At 36.3% G+C, this 24,489-nt stretch overlaps 1 protein-coding gene across 1 annotated transcript in view; it reads left to right on the plus strand.

The window, feature by feature from the left end:
• The window catches only part of LOC104400345 (glutamate receptor 2-like), a 35,400-nt gene extending 12,350 nt beyond the window's left edge, over window positions 1–23,050 (plus strand). Inside the window, exons 6-12 of the mRNA XM_010023902.1 lie at window positions 1,947–2,108; window positions 15,348–15,515; window positions 15,794–15,898; window positions 16,605–16,715; window positions 17,836–18,042; window positions 18,549–18,919; window positions 22,831–23,050. Of these exons, the coding sequence (XP_010022204.1) occupies window positions 1,947–2,108; window positions 15,348–15,515; window positions 15,794–15,898; window positions 16,605–16,715; window positions 17,836–18,042; window positions 18,549–18,919; window positions 22,831–23,050 (1,344 nt within the window). The remainder of the gene's footprint in view (window positions 1–1,946; window positions 2,109–15,347; window positions 15,516–15,793; window positions 15,899–16,604; window positions 16,716–17,835; window positions 18,043–18,548; window positions 18,920–22,830) is intronic.
• Window positions 23,051–24,489: the final 1,439 nt, after the last annotated feature.

A 24,489-nucleotide genomic window follows, 5' to 3' on the forward strand; every position in this document is an offset into this window, starting at 1 on the left:
GGCTTGGTAATCTGTTTGAATTAATCTTTTCTTGAACATAGGTGATCAGATAGTATAAGCTAATAGTGTTCCTAAGGGGGAGAGTTCAGGAAACTCACTAAGGTCTGTCAAGGTAATTTTTTTGAAAGTGTATCTGAAGGTGAAGGGCCATTTTACTGATGTTAAAGTCAACAAGACTTGTTTACTGAAGCTAGGGAATCTTATCCATTGTTTCTTTGTAACAGACAAAGCAAATTCTGCAGACTTGAATCCATGATTCTATTCCAGAAAAGGGTTTTGGGGTTTGCATGGTGTGAGTGCCCCTAAAGAATAAATTTTTCATCATTTATTCTTGGACTATGATAGTGTTTGATATGAATTCCAGCAGGGCACAGAGTACTGTAATTCAGACTCTGTCTTTTGTAGTCCTTTGAGGGGCCTAGGAAACAGAAGAACCACAATGTGTCTGTCACACTTCAGACATAATCCCTGTCTACTCCCAATCTTTGATCAAAACACTTCCCCCCTCCAGGAGGGCCCTATTCTGAAGAATCACATGTGTTGCTAGACAGGTGCAAAGACACCTTGTACTCTAAAGGCCTCTTTAAAAGCACAACAGTGGGGTTTCATTTTTATATTTATTAACGAATTTTTAGGATAAAGAAGTTAAGGTATTTATATTACCAGAGCAAGCATGAAAGTCTTAGAAAATTTGAAAATTCCCTGTTAGACATTGGTATTTTGCATTGCAAATGTTGTATAAATAGTATTTTGAGTCTTGAGGGAAATAAAGATTTTAGAAAAATTGCCTGGTGTATTTCATTATATTAACTGGTTGTTATTTTAGCCATTGCTCTAAGTTTGTAACAGTAAGATCTAAAACTTAGTAAATCTTGTATTTTAAAGCTGGTTAATATCATATTTCCTTTCTACAGATTTCTACACTTTAAAGCAAATATTGTATATCTTTTGTATAATATCATATATATATGATAATGATTTTAAAATTATATTTTTCTCTGATACAAAGACAGCTTATCTAGTACTTGGTCATATCCCATCTTCTTCTTCTTTTTTTGGTTGTAATAATGTTGTATAGTGTGATCAATCACAAAATTGATCCATTTTAAGAATAAAATACGCTGATAAATGGAGAAGTGAAAGTATATAATGAATGTTCCTGTTCAAACGTCAAGCTCGCAGTAATACTGAAGGAAATTTCATGATCCCTGTAGAAGTGTCTGTACTAACGTGCAGCAACACATCATTGATGAGTGTGATTAATATGCAGTAATGAGAGCACCTCGTAGAGCAATTCTGGCAATTTCTGCTAATGTGGTCTGAAGTTGCTACTTCTTTTTATGTTCACTCAGAGCATTCATTTAAACCATAAGCTCTGAAATCAATATTTCATGTAAAATCATTTGTGTGGCAAGTTAAAACACAGAACATAGAAAACAAACCATACCTCCTTTTGTAAGAATGAGTTGTTGAGAGTGTTTTGTAAGAATGAGTAGTTCTTTATACTAGAGGGTGGAGGCAGGAGAGATGGTAAGTCCTTCCACGTGCTTTAGTGTTCCTAACAAAAAGAGGACTCAACTGTGGCTGTAACTATTTCTGGTTAAAACTTGCTTGCCTAGCTGTTATTCATGTAAGTGTTACCTTTCTCATTTAAGCAGTCCCATTGAAATTAACAGGATCGTTTAGGAAAGTAAGCATGGCAAGGACAGGTCCACTCAGCCCTTGCTCTATAGAGGTGTTTGTCTAGTGAGCAACAAAAGGTATTGCTGGCTGGCAGAGCTGATGACTTAATCCTGGCAGCCCAGGATTTAAACCTGGATCCTGTTTAAGGAGAAAGCTGGCTTACACTTCTGTAGTAGAAGTCATCTGATAACTCTTTATTTGTATATATTAATGAGAAATCTGCCAAAACTGTTTGAATAACAGACAATGTTTTCTGTACATAGGGGTTTACTGATGGAGATTTGTCAAAAATTCAGTTTGGAGGAGCTAATGTCTCAGGATTTCAGATAGTTGACTATGACGATCCTCTGGTGTCAAAATTTATACAACGTTGGTCAACCCTGGAGGAAAAAGAATATCCTGGTGCACACACTAGTACAATTAAGGTATGTCTTATATTTGTTTTAACCATGACAGATGTACAGGAAGTGAGGGAATTGGAATAGAAGGACAAGAGACAATCAGCTGTGCCAACACAATTTTATATGTCTCTGGGATATTTCTAACATTCTTTATCACAGGACTGTTGAGCAAAGATGCTACACTGTCAAAAATATTGAAGACAACTTTAATTTTCCTTGTGTCACTGTAAATCTGCACCTAACAGCTTGTTAGGTAATTGGTATGTGATGATGTAGTAAACATCTAGTGACTTTTTGTTTTGTCTTTTTTTTTTTTCCTTTGTGTTTTGAAATTTTTTAAAGGCTAACGTGTAGTCGTATGTAGGCTTCTAGGGAGCACAGATCTAGCAGTTCCTGATACAACATGATCTCCCAAAGAAATGCTAAGACAGTTGCTTTGAGACAGATGCCTAAATCATACAAAGACTTCTAGAATTAAATGGTATGCCTGAGGTACAGAATCGTGGTCTGATCTGAGTGACCTGATGTGACAAAAGATGTGACACTGGGCAAGTGGTTGGATTTCCTTAGCTCAGTTTTCCCTCTGAATAAAACTATGATAATAACACCTTCTTACCTTCTGTGACGAATATGAGGATCAATTAAAGTTTGCAAAATGTTAAAGAAGAATAATACGATTTTAATGCTAAATAGTTTTAAGTAATACAATCATTAATTTTATTAAGAATGAGTATGCTTAAAATGTATTAAGACAAAAAGATAAATGGCAAATGTTCTAGACATACCTTTCTTTTGTGCTGTTAAGCATGTTCTTGATTTATAAAGAGATGGATAAGAAGTTTTAGCAAAGAATGGAAGAACCACTTTTTAAATTCCTGGAACAAAAATCCTTTAAAGCACACAACCTTGATTTAAATTAAAACATAAAGTTTTAGGTTCCTTTTTTTTCTGAGGCCAAATTTGGGGGTGTTTTAGTTAAAGATATATTTTTTCTGTGGTTATTTTTGTATTTTGAAGTGTTTATGACAGAATAAGTGAATTTCTCATTTGATGTTTGATGAAATAAATTAGTCTGTGTCGTGCCTTTAGATACATTCATATTACATAAGTGAAATATACGTAATATGTATTGCTCTCATTTAGGAAAAAGCAAAAGGATGTGGGGGATTAATGCAATTGTTTCGTGTCTCTGGTTCTCAAGTACTCAAATCTACCTATCTATCTAATAATACTGTAGAATCATAGTCTGGAAATAATCACAGTGAAATGCATGACTGAAGTAAGAAAGGGTAACTGAAACCAAGATGCAGTTTTTCTCATAAATGGAAACATAAATTGGTGGGACAGTGCTGAGGATTCCAGTTCCTCTGGCGTTACTTACAGTAGGAGGGAAAATACAGGTGTTAGATAAGATGGAGTGGTTGCAATATTTTATTATGGCATTAAAATCCGTAACTTTGTCACAGCTATTCCCTTTTATTTCTTCCATGATAGATCCTTTCAAGTCTACTAGAATTCAGAAGGGTTGAAGGAGAGTATTTGGAATATCTAATATTTTATTTTGTTGTGGATAGGTACTTATTTTCATGAATTTCGTTAACTTAAACCACATTTTAAATTCAATTAAAACGGCTGATCTGTCTTTATATGTTGTCTGCTCAAGGAATGTATAGGATCACACTGATAGTCAAGAGATAGAGACACATGTTAAATTATCAGATAATTTTAAAATGTTAGAGGTATTGATGGGGGGAGGGAGAAACGTGGATTTATATTGCAATGTTTGGAGGGATTGATTGTATCAGTTACTGTATTTCTTTGTGTAGCTTTCTGTATTTTGCTCTTATATTACTTGTTATTTTTGCCTGGCACTGCATGTAAGGACAGAGAGATGTCAGATTTCATTCCCATCCTTGAGGGAGCTGGAGGCAGAGCAAACTCATAGAAATCATAAAATCAGGACAAGAAAGGCCTTTGAGCAGTCAGTCACCTGGCCCATCCTCCCTGTCTAAAGACAGAATCAGATATACCTGTGCAGTTCCTGTGGATAGTGATTTCAGATCTTCCCCAATCATTCTGTTTCAGAGCTTAAATAGTCTTACTTTTGGGGTTTTTTTTTGTCTTGCATAAATCAGCCTGTATAGCACCTAATTCCATTACTCCTTTATCTGTTTCTAATGCATATGAAGTTCTCCTTTTTAGCTGTCCTCCTGTATTTGAAGATGGCTGCCATATTTGTCCCCGCTTTCCTCCATGCTAAATTAAATAATTCTTTTTCCTTTGAATTTTCTAATCCCAGATCCTGTTAGTCATTTTGCTCCGGAACCTTTCTAATTGGTACCCATCTTTGAAATGCCTGGCTGGGTACTGCACGGCCTCTGATTGCGATGCTGTAGAAACTGAAATAATGGCTTCATGTATCTCAGAGATAGTGCTACTTTCAGGGCATCCTTTTATGTTATGTTTTTTTTTTTTTTTTTTTTTAATTTTCCCTTCACCATCATGACACTGTTGAAATACCTTTATCATGAGATACACACTTAACAATATCTGTGCACTTGATCGTTCCTTTAAAGTACAGGATTTTTGATGTATTCTTGTTGAAATGCATTCTCTTACTGTCCTTGAACATGCCATTCCTTCTTACATTAATATTCTAGCTGTGTTTGTTGTCCTTTGCTACTTGGAGTGTGTAAGTACTTAAGTTATAGAGCAGGTTAACTTGCTGGTCTCCCATTTGTCCCTTCTGTGATATTATGAATAACCTTTTTCCCCTTTTGGCCTTAAGGCAGTTGTCTAAACTGTCAGTGGTTCTAAATAGGTTTTTGCCACTAGTTCCCATGGAATCTAGGGAGCTGTCACTGCAGATTCTGCATGAAAGAGAGAGGAAGGCTAATAGAAGTTCTGTATTATCAATACAGAAATGAGAGGAGGTTACATGCCCCTGTCAGGTAATGTATGTAATTCCTGTCAGGAATTGCATAACCCAGGGATTGCAGAGATAACATCCCAGATCCTCTCTCTAAGAAAAAGTGCATTTCAAAGGATCGTGCTCGTCAAGAAAGACAAACGTTGTTGAAAACCTGTTCCACAGACGTCCAGAAAAGGACCTGGTTCAAATTGCTTTAAAGTGATATCTTCAAAATTTGTAAAATACTAATTATAAGAATTTGCCGTCTTAGGACATAGATGAGGAGAGACTGATTGTATTTGTTCCTGCAGTGTGCCTGTACTGGTAAAATCCGTAAGATTTAAAGATCAAGCAGGACACTTGAAACTAGTGCTTTGCTGTCATTTTACAAAAGGTTTTCTCATCTTTTGAAAGTAAATATGATATACTGTTTACCTCAGAGTAAATTTAAAATGTATCTGTTGTAATCCAAGAGGTTATCAAGAGCTACTAATACAGATCTTGAAACATACCACTGAGCCTCATGGCAAATTTCTTTGTCAAGTCGCAAAACAAAAGCCACATTTAATTTTATAAAGGCCTAATAATAACAAGTTGAAATGCCCTTTTGATCCATTATTGTGTATGTACAAATATGCCGGGCTTTCTGAGCCTTAGTGTTATGTCGTAAGGCAAACCTCTTGATGTTGTGGAAGGACGCTTTAAAGACAACACATCCATTCATACCCAATGGCTCCAATTTCCTGATCTGGTTAACTCGTTCTGTTTGTGGGCAGCCTGTGGTCTTACTCCTGGAAGAAGCTCAATTCGTACCTCTTGAAGGCTAGTGAAACATGCTAAGTTGTTTTGGGTTTGTGGGGCAAGGTTTTGGTAGTGGGGGGGCTACAGGAGTGGTTTCTATGAGAAGCTGCTAGAAGCTTCCCCATGTGTGACAGAACCAATGCCAGATGGCTCCACTGCTGGCCAAGGCCATGCCCACACCCATCAGTGACAGTAGTAGCACCTCTGGGATAACATAGTTAAGAAAGGGGAAAAGTTCCTGCCAGGAGCAATTCCAGCCGGAGAGAGGAGTGAGAATATGGGAGAGAAACAACTTGCTGACACCAAGGTCAGTGAAAAAGGAGGGGAGGAGGTGCTTCAGGCACTGGAGCAGAGAGAAATTCCCCTGCAGTCCATGGTGAAAACCGTGAATGAGCAGCCCATGGAGGTCTGCGGTGGAGCAAGGACCCCTGCCAGAGCAGGTGGATGCCCAAAGGAGGCTGTGACCCTGCAGGAGGCCCATGCTGGAGCAGGCTCCTGGCCAGAGCTGTGTCCCCATGAAGAGAAAAGCCCACGCTGGAGCAAGTTTGCTGGCAGTGATGTGTGACCCCATTGGGGACCCACACTGGAGAAGCCTGTTCCTGAAGGACTGTACCCTGTGGAAGGGGCCCATGCTGGAGCAGATCATGAAGAACTGCAGCCCTTGGGAAGGACCCATGGTGAAGTTCACAGAGGAGTTTCTCCTGTGGGAGGGACCCCACACTGGAGCAGGGGAGGTTCAGATTGGATATTAGGAAGCGTTTCTTTACCAAGAGGGTGTTGAAGCACTGGGGTAGGCTTCCTGGAGAGTCAGTTGATGCCCCAGGCCCATCAGTATTTGAGGCATATGGACAGTTCCCTTAATAACATGCCTTAGTTTTTGTTCAGCCCTGAATTAGTCAGGCAGTTGGATTAGATGACTTTGTAGGTCCTTTCCAACTGAAATGGTCTATTCTGTAAGCCATCCTACTTACTTGGTGGTGAGCTTTTCCAAGAGCAACCTTAGGCTTGGTGTGTGCAAGAAGTACCTGAGCCAACTTGTGTGTGATTTATATAGATATTACATGCAGCATGCAATAAAGAATTTGGAGCTGTCTGGTTGAAGACCTAAAGCAGCTCAAGCTCGCAGAGAACACCATTGGGTTGGAGGATGGTAATAACCCCAGTACTCATTGCAGCTGTTTTTGTATTTCATGCTTCGTAATCTTTCCCCCCACACATACACTTAGTGCGTAGCTAAGATAACAAAATGATAGATTGTTTTTGCCTTCTGATCCTGTTTTCAGTAGTTTCACATTGTCAGGTCTCTTTTTTTTTATAGCCAAGTCATAGAATCATAGAATAGTTTGGGTTTGAAGGGACCTTCAAAGGAGGTCATCCCTGAAATGAGCAGGGACATCTTCCACTAGATCAGGGTGCCCAGAACCGCATCCAGCCTGGCCTTGAATGTCTCCAGGGATGGCTCATCCACTATACCTTGGCAACCTGTGCCAGTGCTTTACCACCCTCATTGTAAAGAATTTTTTCCTCATGTCGAGTCTGACTAGTCATCTAGTCTTTTAGAAAATTATTACAAAATCTGATTTTGTGGGGTTTTATGTTTGGGTTTTTTGTTTGCTTGGGTTTGTTGGGGCTTTTTGTTATTTTGTTGTTTTTTTTTTTTCCCCCCCAAAGGTAATGTGATTCTAGAATTGAAGTGTTTGTATCGTACCAAACAGTGTGCTTTTTACGGTAAAATTGCAAAAGTTGAAAACTGCCAATCTTAAACTGTAAGTCAGGAAGAATGAAACTTGCAATTGACAGTTGCTGGTTTAACTCTACTGGTGCTGAGTTACCTCAAGGATGGAATACAGAGGAAATACAGAAAAATATAAAAGTACTTATTTAACTTGCAGAAATAAATAAAATTTAGATGACTCACTGATAATAAGGAACAAAGATGAGAACAGTGAAAAATCTTCTTCAAATTCAAAATTCAGAAAGCACTTGATCTAGATCCAGAACCGCATCCAGCCTGGCCTTGAATGTCTCCAGGGATGGCTCATCCACTATATCTTGGCAACCTGTGCCAGTGCTTTACCACCCTCATTGTAAAGAATTTTTTCCTCATGTCGAGTCTGACTAGTCATCTAGTCTTTTAGAAAATTATTACAAAATCTGATTTTGTGGGGTTTTATGTTTGGGTTTTTTGTTTGCTTGGGTTTGTTGGGGCTTTTTGTTATTTTGTTGTTTTTTTTTTTTCCCCCCCAAAGGTAATGTGATTCTAGAATTGAAGTGTTTGTATCGTACCAAACAGTGTGCTTTTTACGGTAAAATTGCAAAAGTTGAAAACTGCCAATCTTAAACTGTAAGTCAGGAAGAATGAAACTTGCAATTGACAGTTGCTGGTTTAACTCTACTGGTGCTGAGTTACCTCAAGGATGGAATACAGAGGAAATACAGAAAAATATAAAAGTACTTATTTAACTTGCAGAAATAAATAAAATTTAGATGACTCACTGATAATAAGGAACAAAGATGAGAACAGTGAAAAATCTTCTTCAAATTCAAAATTCAGAAAGCACTTGATCTAGATACGGACAACTAAGCAAAGAAAGTACAAGTAATGAATTAGATGATAGCTTCATTTTGATTGCAGTGTGTTGGAAAATGGTTTTACAATACCAGACGTTTTAATAAAAAGTTGTGATATTCTGTTGCACTTGCTACATTTTTAAATGGAAAAATGTGATTGATTATGCCTGAATTCAGGTAGTCTATAATGATTTATAAATCAGATTTATTAAAAAATTGTTTATGTCAGTATTTATTACATGATTTAATCAGGAACTGAACTGAAGTAAATTTAACTTTTTTTTAACTACCCTTGTAAAACTGTATGTTTGTGAGATTTTTCTGCCCGTGTTTTCCAGTCCTTGTGTTTTGGTTTCCTAGGCATAATAAAATCTCTAGCAGTTGGCATTCTAGCTGTCTGATTTAACTGAGCTTTTGGATCTCAGTATTTAATCTTCTCTACTTGCAAAAATATGTATGAAAAAAATGTGGACGTAAGAAATGCCGGTGTTAAACTTAATGCTTCTTTTAAATAGCTTAAGGCTTTTTTGCGAAAGTGTTCACTTATTCTGGCATAGTTGGTTCGAGGGTTTTTTGTTTATTTGTTTGTTGAAAGAAAGCTTAATTAAAGAATGGAACATTTAGTCAGTGAAAGCAGTGAGTTGTTTGAGGCAGTCTTTGTAGATTTATCTCGGACATACAAAGGACCTATTGACCCAGATCCCTCGATCGTGCAAGTGAAAGTGGATGAATTGTGCTAAAGCAAAAGTATTTTCTAGACTTGAGAAAACTACAGAGCCAAGTCCTGATGTCCCTGTGTAGCTTTGTTTCTTTGAATTTGAATCCAATTTTTTTTTTTTCCCCTTAGTAATTACAAGTGTTTAATAAAGTGCAATGGATTCCTTCTGCCTGTTTTCCCAGGAACTTCTAATTGCTTTTTTCAACCAGCAATTCACCTGAATATGGTTGATATAAACAGAAGAAATTTACTATTACTTCATGCTTCAGCTGTTCAGCAAGATCGGGCATACCCTTACCAAATCAGTGTCAGTTAGGACAGGAGAGCTGCATGGAGGAATGGGGGAGTGGTACACAAAGCTGTAGGAGGAGGAGGAATGTGTCATTCAAAAAAAGGGGTTAGCAAAGTGGAAAGAATCTGTTGGGATGTAAGTGAAAGGCACAGAAGGGTGGTGGCGGCTCAGAGCTGGAGCGGAGTTGATGGCTGAATTTTTCTTGGGTTGGGAGAGTAAGGAGGGAGAAGCACTGGTGATCGCTTGTGTGAATAAGGAGAGGAGACATGCAGGCTCATTACTCGGGCAAGGCCGATATTGAGGACCAGTTAATGTAGTAGCTGCCTATATTAGCCAGTATGGTGTGGCAGAAAAGCAAACGTGAAGTGTTGATTATTCTCTGACAGCAACTATTCCTTGGTAGAATCAGTAACCTGGTAAGATTGGTGTATTTAATTCTATTAGTATTTTACTTGGAATTAGATTTGAGTAAACAGGAGAAAGCATTTCATCTTGAGACAATAGGCAAATGCTTGTGCTGGTTGGGGTAGATGAGAATTGATAATGAAAATGGAGGTGGTGTGGTTTAGTGGTGTTGGGTTTTTTGTGGTTTTTGGGTTTTTTGGTGTTGTTTTGTTTTTTGTTTGTTTTTTTTTTGTTGTGTTTTGGGGTTTTGTTGTTGTTGTTGTTGCTTTTTCTTTTAATTGAAGACTTGAAATATTACCATTAGTTTTAAATGGCAGATTTTGGAAATTTTTAGAACACCTACAGTGTAAATGATGAGAACTCTCAGATCCTATGGGTTTTTCTTCTTCACCTCCTGCCCACAGTAAGTGAATTTGTAGAAGATGTATTATAATATTAAGTCTAGGTACCCTCTTACAGATTGTTACAGAGAATGGTGATGAATCAGAATATATTAAAACCAAAACTGAAGTTCATTTAGTGTGGCTTTATTTAATAGGCTGGTCAAAAATTCTAATCCAGAGAATCCTTATATGAAATTCCGATTTAGAATCATTTCTGTTGCAGTGTTGTTCAGCCTCTAGGGTAATTTATTTCCCTTAATATGTAGGGCTTTGTTGACTATGATTGAAAACAATATAGCTGAACAGCCTAATGGAATTTTCAGGTTCTTGTCATTCATACAGTATCATTTTATAAGACAGAATAGTCTAATCTATAATCTCTCTTCTACCATTTTCATAACTGTACCAAACATTAATTATTTGACTAGAATGCATTTTTATGATCATCTCAAGAACTTCCTCTTGGTTAAAAGCTTAAGTCGGGGATATTTACCATACTTGTTAATGCTTGTATGGCCATTTTTCTCATAAAAAGAGCACTGGTTGAAAACTGTATTTCAGTAGTTACTTCAGTAAAAGGGTATTTGTATTGTAAAATTTATATCTGCTGTAAGTCACGTATGCTTACTGACTTAGAGCTAACCTTCATTTTTAAAGAGGAAGTGACTTCTATGATAGAACATAGGAATTTAAAGAGGAACCCCCCAAAAAGCCTTCACCCACCCCCCCTTTAGTGTTTTAAGCATTCATACTAGCTTTTTCAAATCCCATCCTTGTACATGATTTCTCAGAGAAGTCTTTTGCCTTCCTATTTGTACATTTTCTTCTCATCCTCTGATTTAAATTTTTCTAGTTGGGTTTTATTTTTCACTATTAAAACCGCAGGCTTCATGTTTTGCTGCTGGATCCTGCTGATTTGTAACACTTAGAAAAGTGACATTCTTTTCTGTAGCTTAGCCTTGAAGAAGAAGTTTTTATGTGTTCATATGGTGATTATTACAAAGGCATATGTTTTCTGTTATTTACAGTAAATTAGATTTTTTCATCAGTGGCATTGCTGTTTTGCAAGTGCATTCTGTTTGAAGTAAGATTACACAAGTAATTGTAAAATGGAATTTATTTTGCCAGTATGCGTGTTTTCTACAGGCAGTGGCATGGATTAGAGGACATCAACATCACTTTTTTAGAAGTAGATGCTGTGAGTTCAAATCCAAATAATTGTTTGGGTTTTTTTTTTTCTGTCAAGTTCTATGGATTCAAATCCAAGTAATTGTTTTTTGGGGTTTTTTGTGGGTTTTTTTTTTTTTTGTCAAGCTCTGTGTGTTTTTTGGTGATGTAAAGTTTGATAGGAGTAAACTTTAGGTTTGAGGATTAGGAGGGTTTATAAAGCTTCTAGAAAAAATGGAAAAGAATAAGGCAAGAATTAATAGACTGCTAAGGAAGGGGGATTGGACTATAGATGACCTTTGAAGGTCCCTTCCAACCCAAACTGTTCTATTCTGTTAACACTCCTAAACAAGTGTAAGACATGCATGCTGACTTTCTGTTCTTTTGAATGGAAGAGGGTCTGGAACTTCAGTAGATCCAAATATCAGTGCCATTAATAAGATCTTACATTGTTCTACTTCCTGCTGTGGAAGACAGAAAGTTTGCTTTGTTGTTAAGACTTTTGCCCAGATCCATAGTGTTTTTCTTCTGTGACATCTTTCTGACAATTTGAAGAAACCTCTTTTACCAGTAGCATTAGGTCTTCTCTTTGGCCATTGCATTAAATCTAATGGAAGACCAAAGTACTTTAAAACCTCTCTCTTCAGTGTAAAATAAAAAAAAAAAAAAAAAAAAAAAAAAAACAGGGACACGGCACCAAAAAAAAAACCTGCTGAATTAGCACCTCTAATGACTAATGACTCTAGTGAGAAGAGTGTTCAGGATTGTAAGTAATCTTGGGAGAGGAATTATAGCCTGGGAATCTCCTTCTTACTAGAGTAGTAGGTGAAATAAGTAGAAAGACCAAGCACCTTGGGGTTCATAAATCCTGTGATCTGTGCTATATTCAGTTTTAAAAGGAATGAAAGAAGGTCACTTTGCCCTATAAATATCCTACAGTGGGAGTGTTGGGATAATTCAAGTGACCAAGTCTTGTCAGTGTCTGCTGGATGTGCTATGAGCTTGTCGTTCAAGTAAGTGTTTAGCTTCCAGGGGTGTAGGCTTAGGCAGGTGCCTAGCTACTGGGCTAGAAACCAAAGCTGTTCTGGGTGTGCCCAGAAAGCAGTCTTCTGAATGAAACAGAGATACCTGAAGAGCATAGACACATCACAAAATCAGCAGTTTTTCTGGATAGCAGTTTTGGACCTGAACACTTCAATTTTCCTAAGGTGACAGGTTGTTTAAGGCACTCTTTGCATCTGATGTTCTGCCCAAAACTTTATGGCATTTCAGTGCAAAAATACCTATTATTTGTTAGGCTGTTCTGTGCACAGGGAATGCTGGAATTGCATTTAAAGAAAGGCTAGCATCAAAATGTAAGTGGATCTGACTCTGTAGCCCCTGGAAACAAATTTAATAAAGATAGTATGTTGGGTTTTTTTAAGATAAATAAGGCTTGATCACTAACCCCATCTTTACTGAGATTAATGGAAAAAAATTAAGATCTGTTAATTTTACATTCTATTAATTTTTCTTCCTCTTTTGTTCAGGACCAGGATTGTTATTAAAAAAAAAAAAAAAATACGAATAATCAGTTGATGTTTCCAAATACCTTCCATACAAATTATCAAAGTTCTAGAATTATGAGAAGCAAGATTTTTTTTCATATTTTTTCCACGCTTCAATTAATACGGGTGATACTGTAGGAACGGTAGGATAGTACCTAGGCCATTTTGTATTGAAATTGCTGATTTTATCATGTAAAGTTGAAAGGAACTGAAATGAAGTTTGGAGATTTACACTGGTGTATAAGCAGTAGGCTGTAAGAGCCCACTCCACTTCCACAGACTAATATTCCAAACAGTGCTCCCACTTATTTTAATAGCGCAGATCAGAACATGGATGAATGTCCAGTATAAAACAAAGTGAATCAGGATGGGGCTAATGCATCCTTTAACTATGACAATTTTATTTATTACATACACCCCTGTGCATTAGCACAGTATCTGTCATTCATTTGTTTATGATAATAAGTTCAGTATGGCTTGGTTGGTCAATTCTACATCTATTCATTGAGTTATAGATTATATTAGTGAGCCCTATGAAAATTATTAGGAGCTGAGTGTATGCAGAATAAAGCAGTAAGAAATGATGCATAGGCTTTTTTTTTGATGGCATCTTCAACAACATGAAGGTGTAAGATGCTTGTAAAATATTTTGAGATCCTTAGATTAAAGCTGACAAACTAAATTAAAGCACGTGGATTTATAAAGATGCGATGGCATGTACATACATACATGTATGTATATTGATAGGCAAAGCTCTACACAAACTGAATATATGATTGAGGTGTGAATATTCACGCCAGTAACTGTATACTATAGGGATAATATTGTTGATGCAATACATTAAACATATCCCAACTATAAAATGAAGCATCAAATAACCGAATTGGATAGCACTGTAGATTTTAAATTTCAAGCTCTTACTGTCTCTTCTATCCAAAGTATGTTTCAGTGGTTAATGACAGTGCTGTATCCAAAGTTTTAAATGCTGGTGTGGTACAATATGTTTCTGCGTTGCAAAGAGCTACACTTAAAGGAATCTTGCTAGTCAGTCCCAAAAAAATGAGTTAGGATCTTGTGTTACCTTCTCCTCATCTTCAAGTCCATGTTCACCACTTAATCCCTGCTACTCCAGTAGTAGAAAGCAGTATGGATTCCAACCAGTCTTTTACTTTCTTGTGTTCTGATCCCTTGAAATATTTCTGTACAAGTCCTTGAAAAAGGTTCTTAGAAGATTCACATTAATCAGTAAGATTACGTATCTGAAAAAAGAGTTCAACCTTCCTTTTCTTCCTCTCCAAGGTCTAACAGTTGCATACAAAAGTGACCTCAGTTCAGGAGCCTGCCTTGGTTACAATTACAAGAGCCTTCTGCATGACTTGAGCTAGCTAATTAAAATTCTCATTAAGGTCTGAGCCATTGAAGCAAAGAGCCAATATATCATTTATCTCCACTTTACAGTTTATATATTTTCAGCATCTAATAGCCTTCATAAGGATCACTGCATTCATTCATAAAGCTGTAAGTAGTTATATTCTGGCCCATGTTTCCAAAAATATTCCTTATATTTGGCATAATTGCAATGTTCTGCATTCCTAAAGCCCATCTACCAGTCATCAGTGTACGTACACATGTGGTTTCTCTTCAGTTAGTTAAGGTGTGAAATTTTACTGTCACTAAAGATAAATGACTGTTCAGTTCCAGTTTCTGATGCATGTGATTGCATCAGAATCTTCTCTGGTGTCTCAGAAGTTGTAAAGCTGCTTTTATTGTCAGATCAGGAATGTGGGGCTCTTGCTCACCTATACTACTCTTTGAGGGGCACCACTTCCTCCAGACATCTCAGCCCAAACACTGTTTTTGCATGGTGTTGACAAGGTATTGTGTACTTGAAAATAGCTACCCATGAGTTTTTTTTTTTCAACAGATAAAGTTAAATTTAAAAGTTAAAAGCTATATTTGTATATAGAAATATATGTTGCTTGGTTTGTATGTATGTATGTCGGAGGAGATGTAGTGTGGAATCTGTATATAAATGCATCTCCATGAAGAGGGTAATCAGAGGAATAATTTCTTATTTTTAGAGGCTAGCTTAAGTTAAAGAGTGGAAATTATTTCTTCCCCCTTTCACCTCTATGGACTTCCAGCCATATCTGCACACGGAATTGTTACACAGTTGTACTGAGAAAGAAATGTAATTCACACTGGAAACAGCTATAAATCTTCTTGTATTAGACTTATTAGCACTTCCAGTAACCATTCTGATGGAGAACACTTCATTAATTTGCCCCTCAGAAAGTAGTGACCTCCTGTCCAGACCAGACACCTCCAAACTAAAGAAAAACTGATCTGATTTCAAGTATATCTTATTGTCCTTTTTAATCTGTTTCTGTGCTTAATGGATTGAGTGGATTGGAAGGTGTAGTGAAGTTGAAGCTGGTTTTTAATTAAATATTTTCACTTCTTTTCAGTATACATCTGCTCTGACCTATGATGCTGTTCAAGTGATGACAGAAGCTTTTCGTAATTTGCGTAAACAGAGGATTGAGATCTCCAGAAGAGGAAATGCTGGAGATTGTCTTGCAAATCCAGCTGTACCCTGGGGTCATGGTGTAGAAATAGAAAGGGCATTGAAACAGGTAGCTTCCCTGGAGTGAATGCTGGGATGAATGCATGTGTGAAATTCTCTGTAAGTGCTTGAAAAGAACCTTCCAGTCTCCTAACCTGCCTGGAATTATGTGGAAGTGAACTCCTCAAGAACATGTCTCATACTAAGATGATATATTGCGTATGGAAAATAGTCTAAACTGAATGTTTTTGAAATACAGTTTTTTGAATTATTTCTGGAAATACAGAATGCGTTTTCTAAAAAGAGACAAACATAATTCTTCTACCACTTTCATCTTCGTCTGTATAGGTTCAGGTGGAAGGTCTAACAGGGAATATAAAGTTTGATCAGAACGGAAAGAGAATCAATTTTACAATAAACGTCATGGAACTCAAAAGTACTGGTCCTCGGAAGGTAATTTGAATTGCCTTACAGTGTCTTTAAAGGTTTTACAGTGCTAAGCAACAGGTTAAGGTAGGTAATGATACCCTAGATTAACTAAAGCATAAGTTGTGATGATATTTGATCATAGCTGTACTCTACAGTGGTCTTGCACAACAAAGTGAAAATATGTATTCTTTCTTCCTAACAAATATGAATTATTTCTGGTAAGTACTATGAGTATCTTCCGTTCGGTTTTGTGGATTAAACCTTTTGCTTTCTGATCTGAATTGCTATGCATGAGCCAGTATTTGGGGAAATATGCTTCTGAATGATAAATGCCGAATACAGCTTTTCAGAGGTGTTTCTTTAAATGTGATTATCTTTCTGCTTTAATGCCAAACCTTTCAGGAAAAGCCAGTTTCTCATGTCTTCCTTTTCTGGAGTATTTCATAAGCCGTTCAATCCTACAGTGTGTGATGTTGATACTGAAACCTGTTAACATATGAATGAAGATGATGTGCATGTATTAGAGAAATTGACCTGAATGGATATCATTAGTGCAATCTTTTTACTATTTGTTATTGTCTTTACATAATCAGAAATAATTACACTGGTAAACTAGTAGCTAAAATAGTTCTCTGTGAGCGTAAACCAAAGGCATAGTAATAACATGCTTTACCTTTTCTATGAAAGTTCATATTCACTGGTGTCTGTGCATCCTATAAACTCTCTTTAGATTGGATATTGGAGTGAAGTGGACAAAATGGTTGTGAATCCTCTTGATGGCCCTCTTGGAAATGAATCTTCAGGACTAGAGAATAAGACTATTATTGTCACCACTATTTTGGTAATTAACCTCATATTTTGTCAGAAGACAGCCTGTCCTACAGTCATTTGTTTCTTGTCATTATGTTAGTTTAAATATACTGTCTTTTTAAATTATTTGAGGTTGTGACCTGTTACTCATTATGACACATCAATAAAATCTGGAAACTAAGGAAATGTATGTGATTCAGTATGTGGTTTTCTTCTGTAGAAGACAAACAGTCACTGTTTGAACAGCCTAGAAAGTTACAATTTTTAGACCTGAAAGTGGAAATTAAATACCTGCTTTCAAAGGAAAGAAACTTTGAGAAGCAGAACAATAGTGCTAGTTTTAGAGAATGGATTTCACCAAACAGCAGTTCTTATGGTTCAGAATTTTTTTGTAGCTTCAACGTATCGGTGTATCGTAAAATAAAACATTGTAAGTTGTATTCTGGTTGTCTAGAAAATAGCATTCTGTACTGTCACAGAACAGTATATTTTTGTAAGTTACACAGCTTCTTTATCAGTTTGGACAAGTCACAGGATAGCATAGGAATTTTGGTGGATGCAAGAATCATTCAGTAACAACTGAGCAAAGAGGAGATACATTACTTTAATAGGACTTACGACTCATCACCACTTTTGCTGATGATAGAACTTATTGCAGTTATCGATATCTTACCTACTGTTTATATAGTAGTTCAATAAAGATAGAGCCTGGAGAGCCTGAAGCGTTTTCCAGGGAGGGATGCGGTTGTGAAATAGGAAGCTATTTTCTTCTATTAAGACAACAACAAAAGCAACTAAATAATTTTGCCTTCTTCCATCCAAACTGTATGAGAGAAACTGATTTTGGAACTTACTCTTTCTTCTCTGAATGCATAACTCCTGTTAACATTCATGGTCATTATTAACATACTGCTGGGAATCACTATACCGGTAAGTATTGTTTTTGTGTATGACTCTGGAAAATGCAGCTTTTAAATGTGTTAAGGACATTTTACATTAATAATTAACAGCTAACATATACATAGCATGTATGATTCAGATGTTATCTTGTTTTTTCTCCACATGTAAAAGAAAACTTACTAATCTATGAAGTGCACAACTGATACATCTGTCTCTTTACCAAGTAGCTAAAGCAAGTTCTTTCTGTGCAGGAGTCTCCGTACGTCATGATGAAGAAAAATCATGAAATGCTTGAAGGAAATGATCGATACGAGGGCTATTGTGTGGACTTAGCTACAGAAATTGCTAAACACTGTGGATTCAAATATAAGCTTACAATTGTTGGGGATGGCAAGTATGGGGCAAGGGATGCAGACACGAAAATCTGGAACGGGATGGTTGGAGAACTTGTTTATGGGGTAAGAATATCTTTTATAATAAAGCTATTAAAGATGACTGATGGAAGGAGTAGGCTTTGGTTTAGTTTTCTCTGTAGAACAGAGGAAAATTGGCTATTTACTTTGATAGAGTAACTTGTATTGGCGTGAAAAAATTTGAAAGTGAACCATAGAATTAGATTTTAAGTCTTGCAAATGAAGTTGGGGGGAAGTGAGTGCATGTTTCATCCTTCTGACCAAGTGAAAGGCAGTGTATTTTGCTAACACTTTTAAATGTCATATACCTTCAAAAAGGCATGTGTGAAAAGGGATGCTTGCAATATGCCAACAATATGGTTGTAAGTATCTCAATAAGAAGAGTTTCAACTAAAAATTTCTGAAATTCTCCATAGGATGTTCTTGGTGAAACAAATGCTGCTGGTGTCTCTGCTGTCCTATTTCCCATTTGTGAAATGCAGTAGAAACTAAAGAACTATTTGCTCTGTTCATCGTATTAGCTATTATTTGCCTTTTTTCTTCCTTTACAGAAAGCCGATATTGCAATTGCTCCATTAACTATAACATTGGTGAGAGAAGAGGTGATTGACTTCTCAAAGCCCTTTATGAGCCTGGGTATATCAATAATGATCAAGAAACCTCAGAAGTCCAAGCCAGGAGTGTTTTCATTTCTTGATCCATTAGCATATGAAATCTGGATGTGCATTGTTTTTGCCTACATTGGGGTCAGTGTAGTTTTATTCCTGGTCAGCAGATTTAGCCCATACGAGTGGCACACTGAGGAATTTGAAGATGGAAGAGAAACGCAAACTAATGAATCAACTAATGAATTTGGAATATTTAATAGTCTGTGGTTTTCCTTGGGTGCCTTTATGCAGCAAGGATGCGATATTTCGCCAAGGTTGGTTACTTACCCATTTCAACTTTGTGCATTTTTCATCTCAGCCGTCTCAGCCAGAGGAGGTTCATGGTGCATGTATTTTCACTCTTGGAAAGAAATTAATTGCTATGTTTTTTCTCTCCGTAAAATCACAAAAGTCCTTGAAATAAAAGCAGTAGTCTGTGACATCGGATGTGATGTATTTGATTGACACTGTCTTAATGTCGATCATACATTTGCCAAGTGAAGTTACATGCACCATGCAGAGACTGTAAAATGCATAAGGTTCAAGTCATTTCATGCCTTCTTGGAGGGGTACCGTGTTTTTGCTGCATATTCCCATTTTACAGTTGACAGTGCATATGGTTCACAACAACTGTAATGGGAAAAAGGGTAACATACTAGTCACAAACTACACTAGTCACATACTACACTACATATCATAATACATTTATTAACCCACAGTTTTTCTTCAGGAGAGCCTTGAACATGTGATGGTTCTAATTTCATACGAATAGTTGCAAAACACTGCTGTTTTTCCATGTCCTAGTTCTAGAAAAGTCACAAACGAAATCACTATAATTAATTTCAAGGTCCAGTTTATAAATGCTTAATTCCTCATGGATTTTCACCTACTTTATTAGGGACAACTGTAAAGCACTTAACTTAATTCCTTTGCAGCTCATTAAATATTCTATTTCCCTTGTGTGCAAGTGGTTCTATCCTTGATTCAGTAAAGTGGTAAATAGCTAGGTAAAAAGCTACTTGCTGCTTGAAGGAACTATAGCAAAAAGTGGAATAGGGCAACAGGGTTTAAGGATATCAAATCAGAAGACCTACCTAATTATATTAAGCAATTTAACTTCCTTCTAAACATCCTAAAGTAAGACAGGAAACAGGTCAATTTCTAGTAAGTCTAGTGGTTAGTGTGCAAAATAGATCACACCAAGGGAGAATTTCTTAACTGTAAGTCATGCATCCCAAAAGGCAACAGCAGGTTTTCAAGTTATTTTACTGCAGAAATAGCAAAGCATTTATTGTGTGAGAACTTCAGCAATTCTGTATAAAGGCTAGCATATCACAGTAAGGTATGCCAGTCTTTATGATGTAGCATGAGATAGATTTGGCAGATAACACAGTAAGAATTGTATACAAGAAGTGAGGCAGGGAAGAGAGAGCAAATTGTTCGAGGTCATGAGAAGCTGTGTTAATTTCAGTTCTGTGGGGTTTTTGTATCGATTACACACTTCACAGGTTTAGTTGTCTGCAAAGTCCCCTAGTAGCTACAAAATTATTTTTATTGAATCAAGGCCATAGTAGAATAATGATTTTTTTTTTATTATTATTTTACTAGCTATTAAAGCATGACAGTTGTTTTGCACAGTTGGTACCTTTTGAAAGGTGATATAAGAATAATGATTGTAAATGTTCATCATAAAAGGTGCGTGAAACTCAAATAATTTTGAAGGTTCAGCATTTAGTTTCAGTGAAGTGTTTAACAGCACCTCATTACAAACATATTTTTGAGGAAATTGGTTAGTTTTGTGTATTATCTGTTTATTATAAAAGTAGAAGAGGGCTGAAAACACCTCAGTTAGTTTTGTTCTTGCAGCAAAACTATCACTGTGGAATTTAAACTTCTGGCAAATGAATCGGAGTATCTTTAGGCACGAGCAAAATATCTGTGTGAAGTTAAATTTTGCACTATTGCTACTATCATTACTCTAATAAAAAATTACAACCACTGTAAGAATTTTAGAGTAGACAAGGCTAGGGCTGGAGCTTCCTGAAATAAAAAGTGGTGCTGCGTAAGGCTGGACCACCTGGAAACTGGTCTGCAGTCCCCATGTTGCCATCATGGGTAGCAGAGAAACAATAGCGTAGAATAAAATAATGTATTATATGATAATAATAACTTTCAGCGAAGTTTTCCTCGTCTTTCTGAGATGCGCATGTGCTCTCAGTACTGCCATATAATACCTTTTGAAGTATAAAGTATGGTGCACAAATTTAGGTAATTGTGCACAGAAATTGTTACTTAGTGTTTAATGGTCTAATGAATGAGATGATTGTGAAGTGTGGGCTCATACTAGCGTATAATTATCAATCTTCAGAAACTTAGAAATGTACATTAAAAGAAGAAACTATTCGGTTAACTGGAACAGACCATCTGGGAAAACTGATATACAAATGACAAAATTTTATTTACAAAATGTCATGTGGGAGCATAATGTCTGTATTGGCAACGAGCTTGTTCTTCTTTTATGAAACCTGTGGCAACTTTCTTGCTGACAGATCACGGGCTTTAAAAGATTATTATCAGTTATAGCAGGTGTCATCAATACAATATAAAGTGCATAAAATTTGCAGTTATGAAATACACATTTTCAGACATTTACCTTGCAAATATTCATTTAGCATAGAATTCAGTCTTTTAATTGCAGAATTACTTTATGCTCAAATTACCTCCATGTGAAAACATGTAATATTTTCTCAAAGGTAGCAGTGTATTTGCAGAATACATCTCATTTTAGAAGGAGTTGAAATAGTTTCTTTTCTATGGTCCTTTTTAGTAACATATTCTGGGCCTTATCTGACTTGATTTCCATGTGGTAGAGTGAATTAGTGAGTCCAATGTGACATGGAATAAATCTTTTAATGTCTGAATTATCACAGAGATTTTATACAATAGCTGTTAATAAAAATAATTTGTCCAGAATCAGTGCTATTTATTTTGTTCCCAGTTTAATAAGTCAGATTTACGTAACTGTCATGTTGAAATGTGCATATGTATGTATATGCGTAGTTATATCTATCTATATATAGTCTATGTCAGAATTAGTTTGAAGTTAAATTCACAGTACAGTAAGCTGGTGAGTGATTTATAATCTGTTTACTTAATAGATAGAGGAGACACATCAAGACATACCTAAGCTACTGCAACGCTTTAGTACTAGACTTTCAACTACATGCACATTTCTGCCAAATAATTAAGCACATCTCCAAAGATTATGTACTGCTTCCTATAATGTCTTGTTTGGAAACAAAGTAGTAAGTAATTTCAAAGTTTAAAGGATCATTTAAAATAACTTCAAGTGTGACAATAATGCAGTATCAGTATTTCTTTTCTATTAGTTTTCTAGTATTGAAAATCGTTGAATTTCTGTAGTTAAATTTCTATACTGTTTTATATATTTTCTTGAGTTCTCTTTTCTTCTCTCTTCTTGAGCAGGAGATGCAAAACAAAGATCCATAAGAGCCCACCTGCAGCTGTTTAAAACATCATATTATTAGTAGTTAAAGATATACTTTCTCCACCATTTTTCTGTATTATCACTGATTGTTTCATGTCTGGTCCTCAGTTTGTTAAATGCTTGTATCTTTCAAAAGTTGTGTGCACTATTTAATTTATGGACCTTCCCTGGGACAGTTTTTATTGCAAATAATGCTATTTGTTTCTCAGTGTAGATTGTCCACAGCAGCCGTTGTTATGTGGAATTCAGTCTTGTCTTAAGAACATAAGCAAGCTAAAGGCATTTAAAAATTAAGTGCATTCTGGTTTATCTGAAAGCACTGTTCCACTGATTTTGTTTGATCCTCTTCATAATGTCACACAAATTCACTTCAGAGGGAACAACAAGCTTATGTGTTAAATATAATGATGGGAGCAGTTTCCTTACAGGGTGTTCAGAACTTTGAAGAACTGGATCGCTAAATTCTCCCTAAACTCTGGAGTCCCAATTTCAGCAAGGTCCAGGAGACATAGTGGAGTATGTCTCGATTTCCCATCTGATTAGTATGCAGAACTGCGCTATAGATAGCCTGAAATGCTTCCTTATAGTGTAATGCATCATTTGCATAAAACTGATAACATGTGTTCCTTTTTAGGACTTTCATTTCACTTTACAAATCCATTTCATACTTGTTATTAGATCCCTGTCTGGGCGCATTGTTGGAGGTGTGTGGTGGTTCTTTACCCTCATCATAATCTCATCCTACACGGCTAACTTAGCTGCCTTCCTGACGGTTGAGAGGATGGTGTCTCCTATTGAAAGTGCAGAGGATCTTTCCAAGCAAACAGAAATTGCTTATGGAACATTAGATTCTGGCTCCACTAAAGAGTTTTTTAGGGTAAGAATTTCTACTTTTTAGATTTCTGTTCTGTTTTAAATAGGTAATTATTCATGTATATGTGTTTTCCTTAGGTTGCTATGGAAATGTGGTACGTGCAGGCTGACTCACAAGTATAAGTGTTTTTGTTTATTCATTATTGATATATTTTATTATGTATGTGGAAATAAAGGGTGACGTTATAAATATTCAAAGCAAAAGTGGCTGCAGTGAATTGCCTAAAAAATATTCCACTGTGAAGTAAAAAACAAGGTACGTTCAGAGAAGTGTATTGATGTCATTCATCTATTTAATAGCTGTGCTATGTTTCAGGTAGTCATGCAGTGAATAGGGACATGAGAAAGTGCATAGTCATGTTTTTAATGAGAATTTCACATGATTTTTCAAGCTTGCAGATGGGAATGGGATACAACCCTGTTTGCTGCTGTAGTAAAACTATGCCTGCCTTTGAAAACAGTCACTAATGTATTTGCATTACAGTAATGCCTTGGAAGCCTGTCAGTCCTCACATTCTACCTTTGTGTATTTCAGTTTTAAAAATGCATGAGACTTCCAGTGTTTGAGTCTCAGGCTACCCTTAAGGCATCAGCCAGCTAACATGGTGAAATCCATCCAGCAAACGAACGAGACACTAAGGCTGCTGGGTAGAACACCATGATAGTTTGGCCTAGTCTGTGTGCTCAAGTGGATCTGAAGTACTACAATACAAAAAATACAAAAATGTTTTTCAATGGATTATGATAGTGCTAGGTTTAAAAAAATGTATTTTAAAATAGTTTACATTTCAAACATAGCCTGCCATGAAAATGAAATTAAGTAAGCTCTCACAAATAGAGGTACTGAGGTACAAATAGAGGTATAAATAGGTACTGTATAGTTAGAGCAGTAACTGCTAGATTATGTTTCTAATAGACTATTATTTCATGGGATCCTCGAATGCATACTTAACTAGTAACATACTAAATAGGAACCATTCTTATTTCAACTTTAGAAAACCATTATCTTCTGATTCTGATGAGTGGTCCAGTTGCTAGTGGCATTCCTATTAGCTAAACCAAAACTAACATCAGGTGTATAAGCTAGTAAAAATGGGATCAGGTTTGTGCTAAGTGTTTAGGAGTGTTTAGAAGCATGCAAGTATGTGTTTCTGGTTTTGTGAGCATAAAACTTTTAGATCATGACTATACTGGGGATTGAACGTGAAAGACCACTAGGTCAGTTCTTTTGAGTAGTTTCCCTGGAGAGATTTTTAAGTTTTCTTTTAAAACAAAAAATGTTTGTAATTGCATGCATCTATATTATGTAGGTTTTGTGTTCCTAGCAATTTCATACATCTTTCCAATTACACTTTTACACAACTAGTGTTTCTGGTAATTACCTGATCTGGTGATTAATAATTAGTGTAAAAATCAGGTGGAGGCTTTGTGAGAGTGTATTCTTTACCTTTTGTTCAGTTAGCT

Source organism: Nestor notabilis, unplaced genomic scaffold (genome assembly GCF_000696875.1).
Source record: "Nestor notabilis isolate BGI_N333 unplaced genomic scaffold, ASM69687v1 scaffold4251, whole genome shotgun sequence".
Classification (NCBI taxonomy): domain Eukaryota; kingdom Metazoa; phylum Chordata; class Aves; order Psittaciformes; family Psittacidae; genus Nestor; species Nestor notabilis.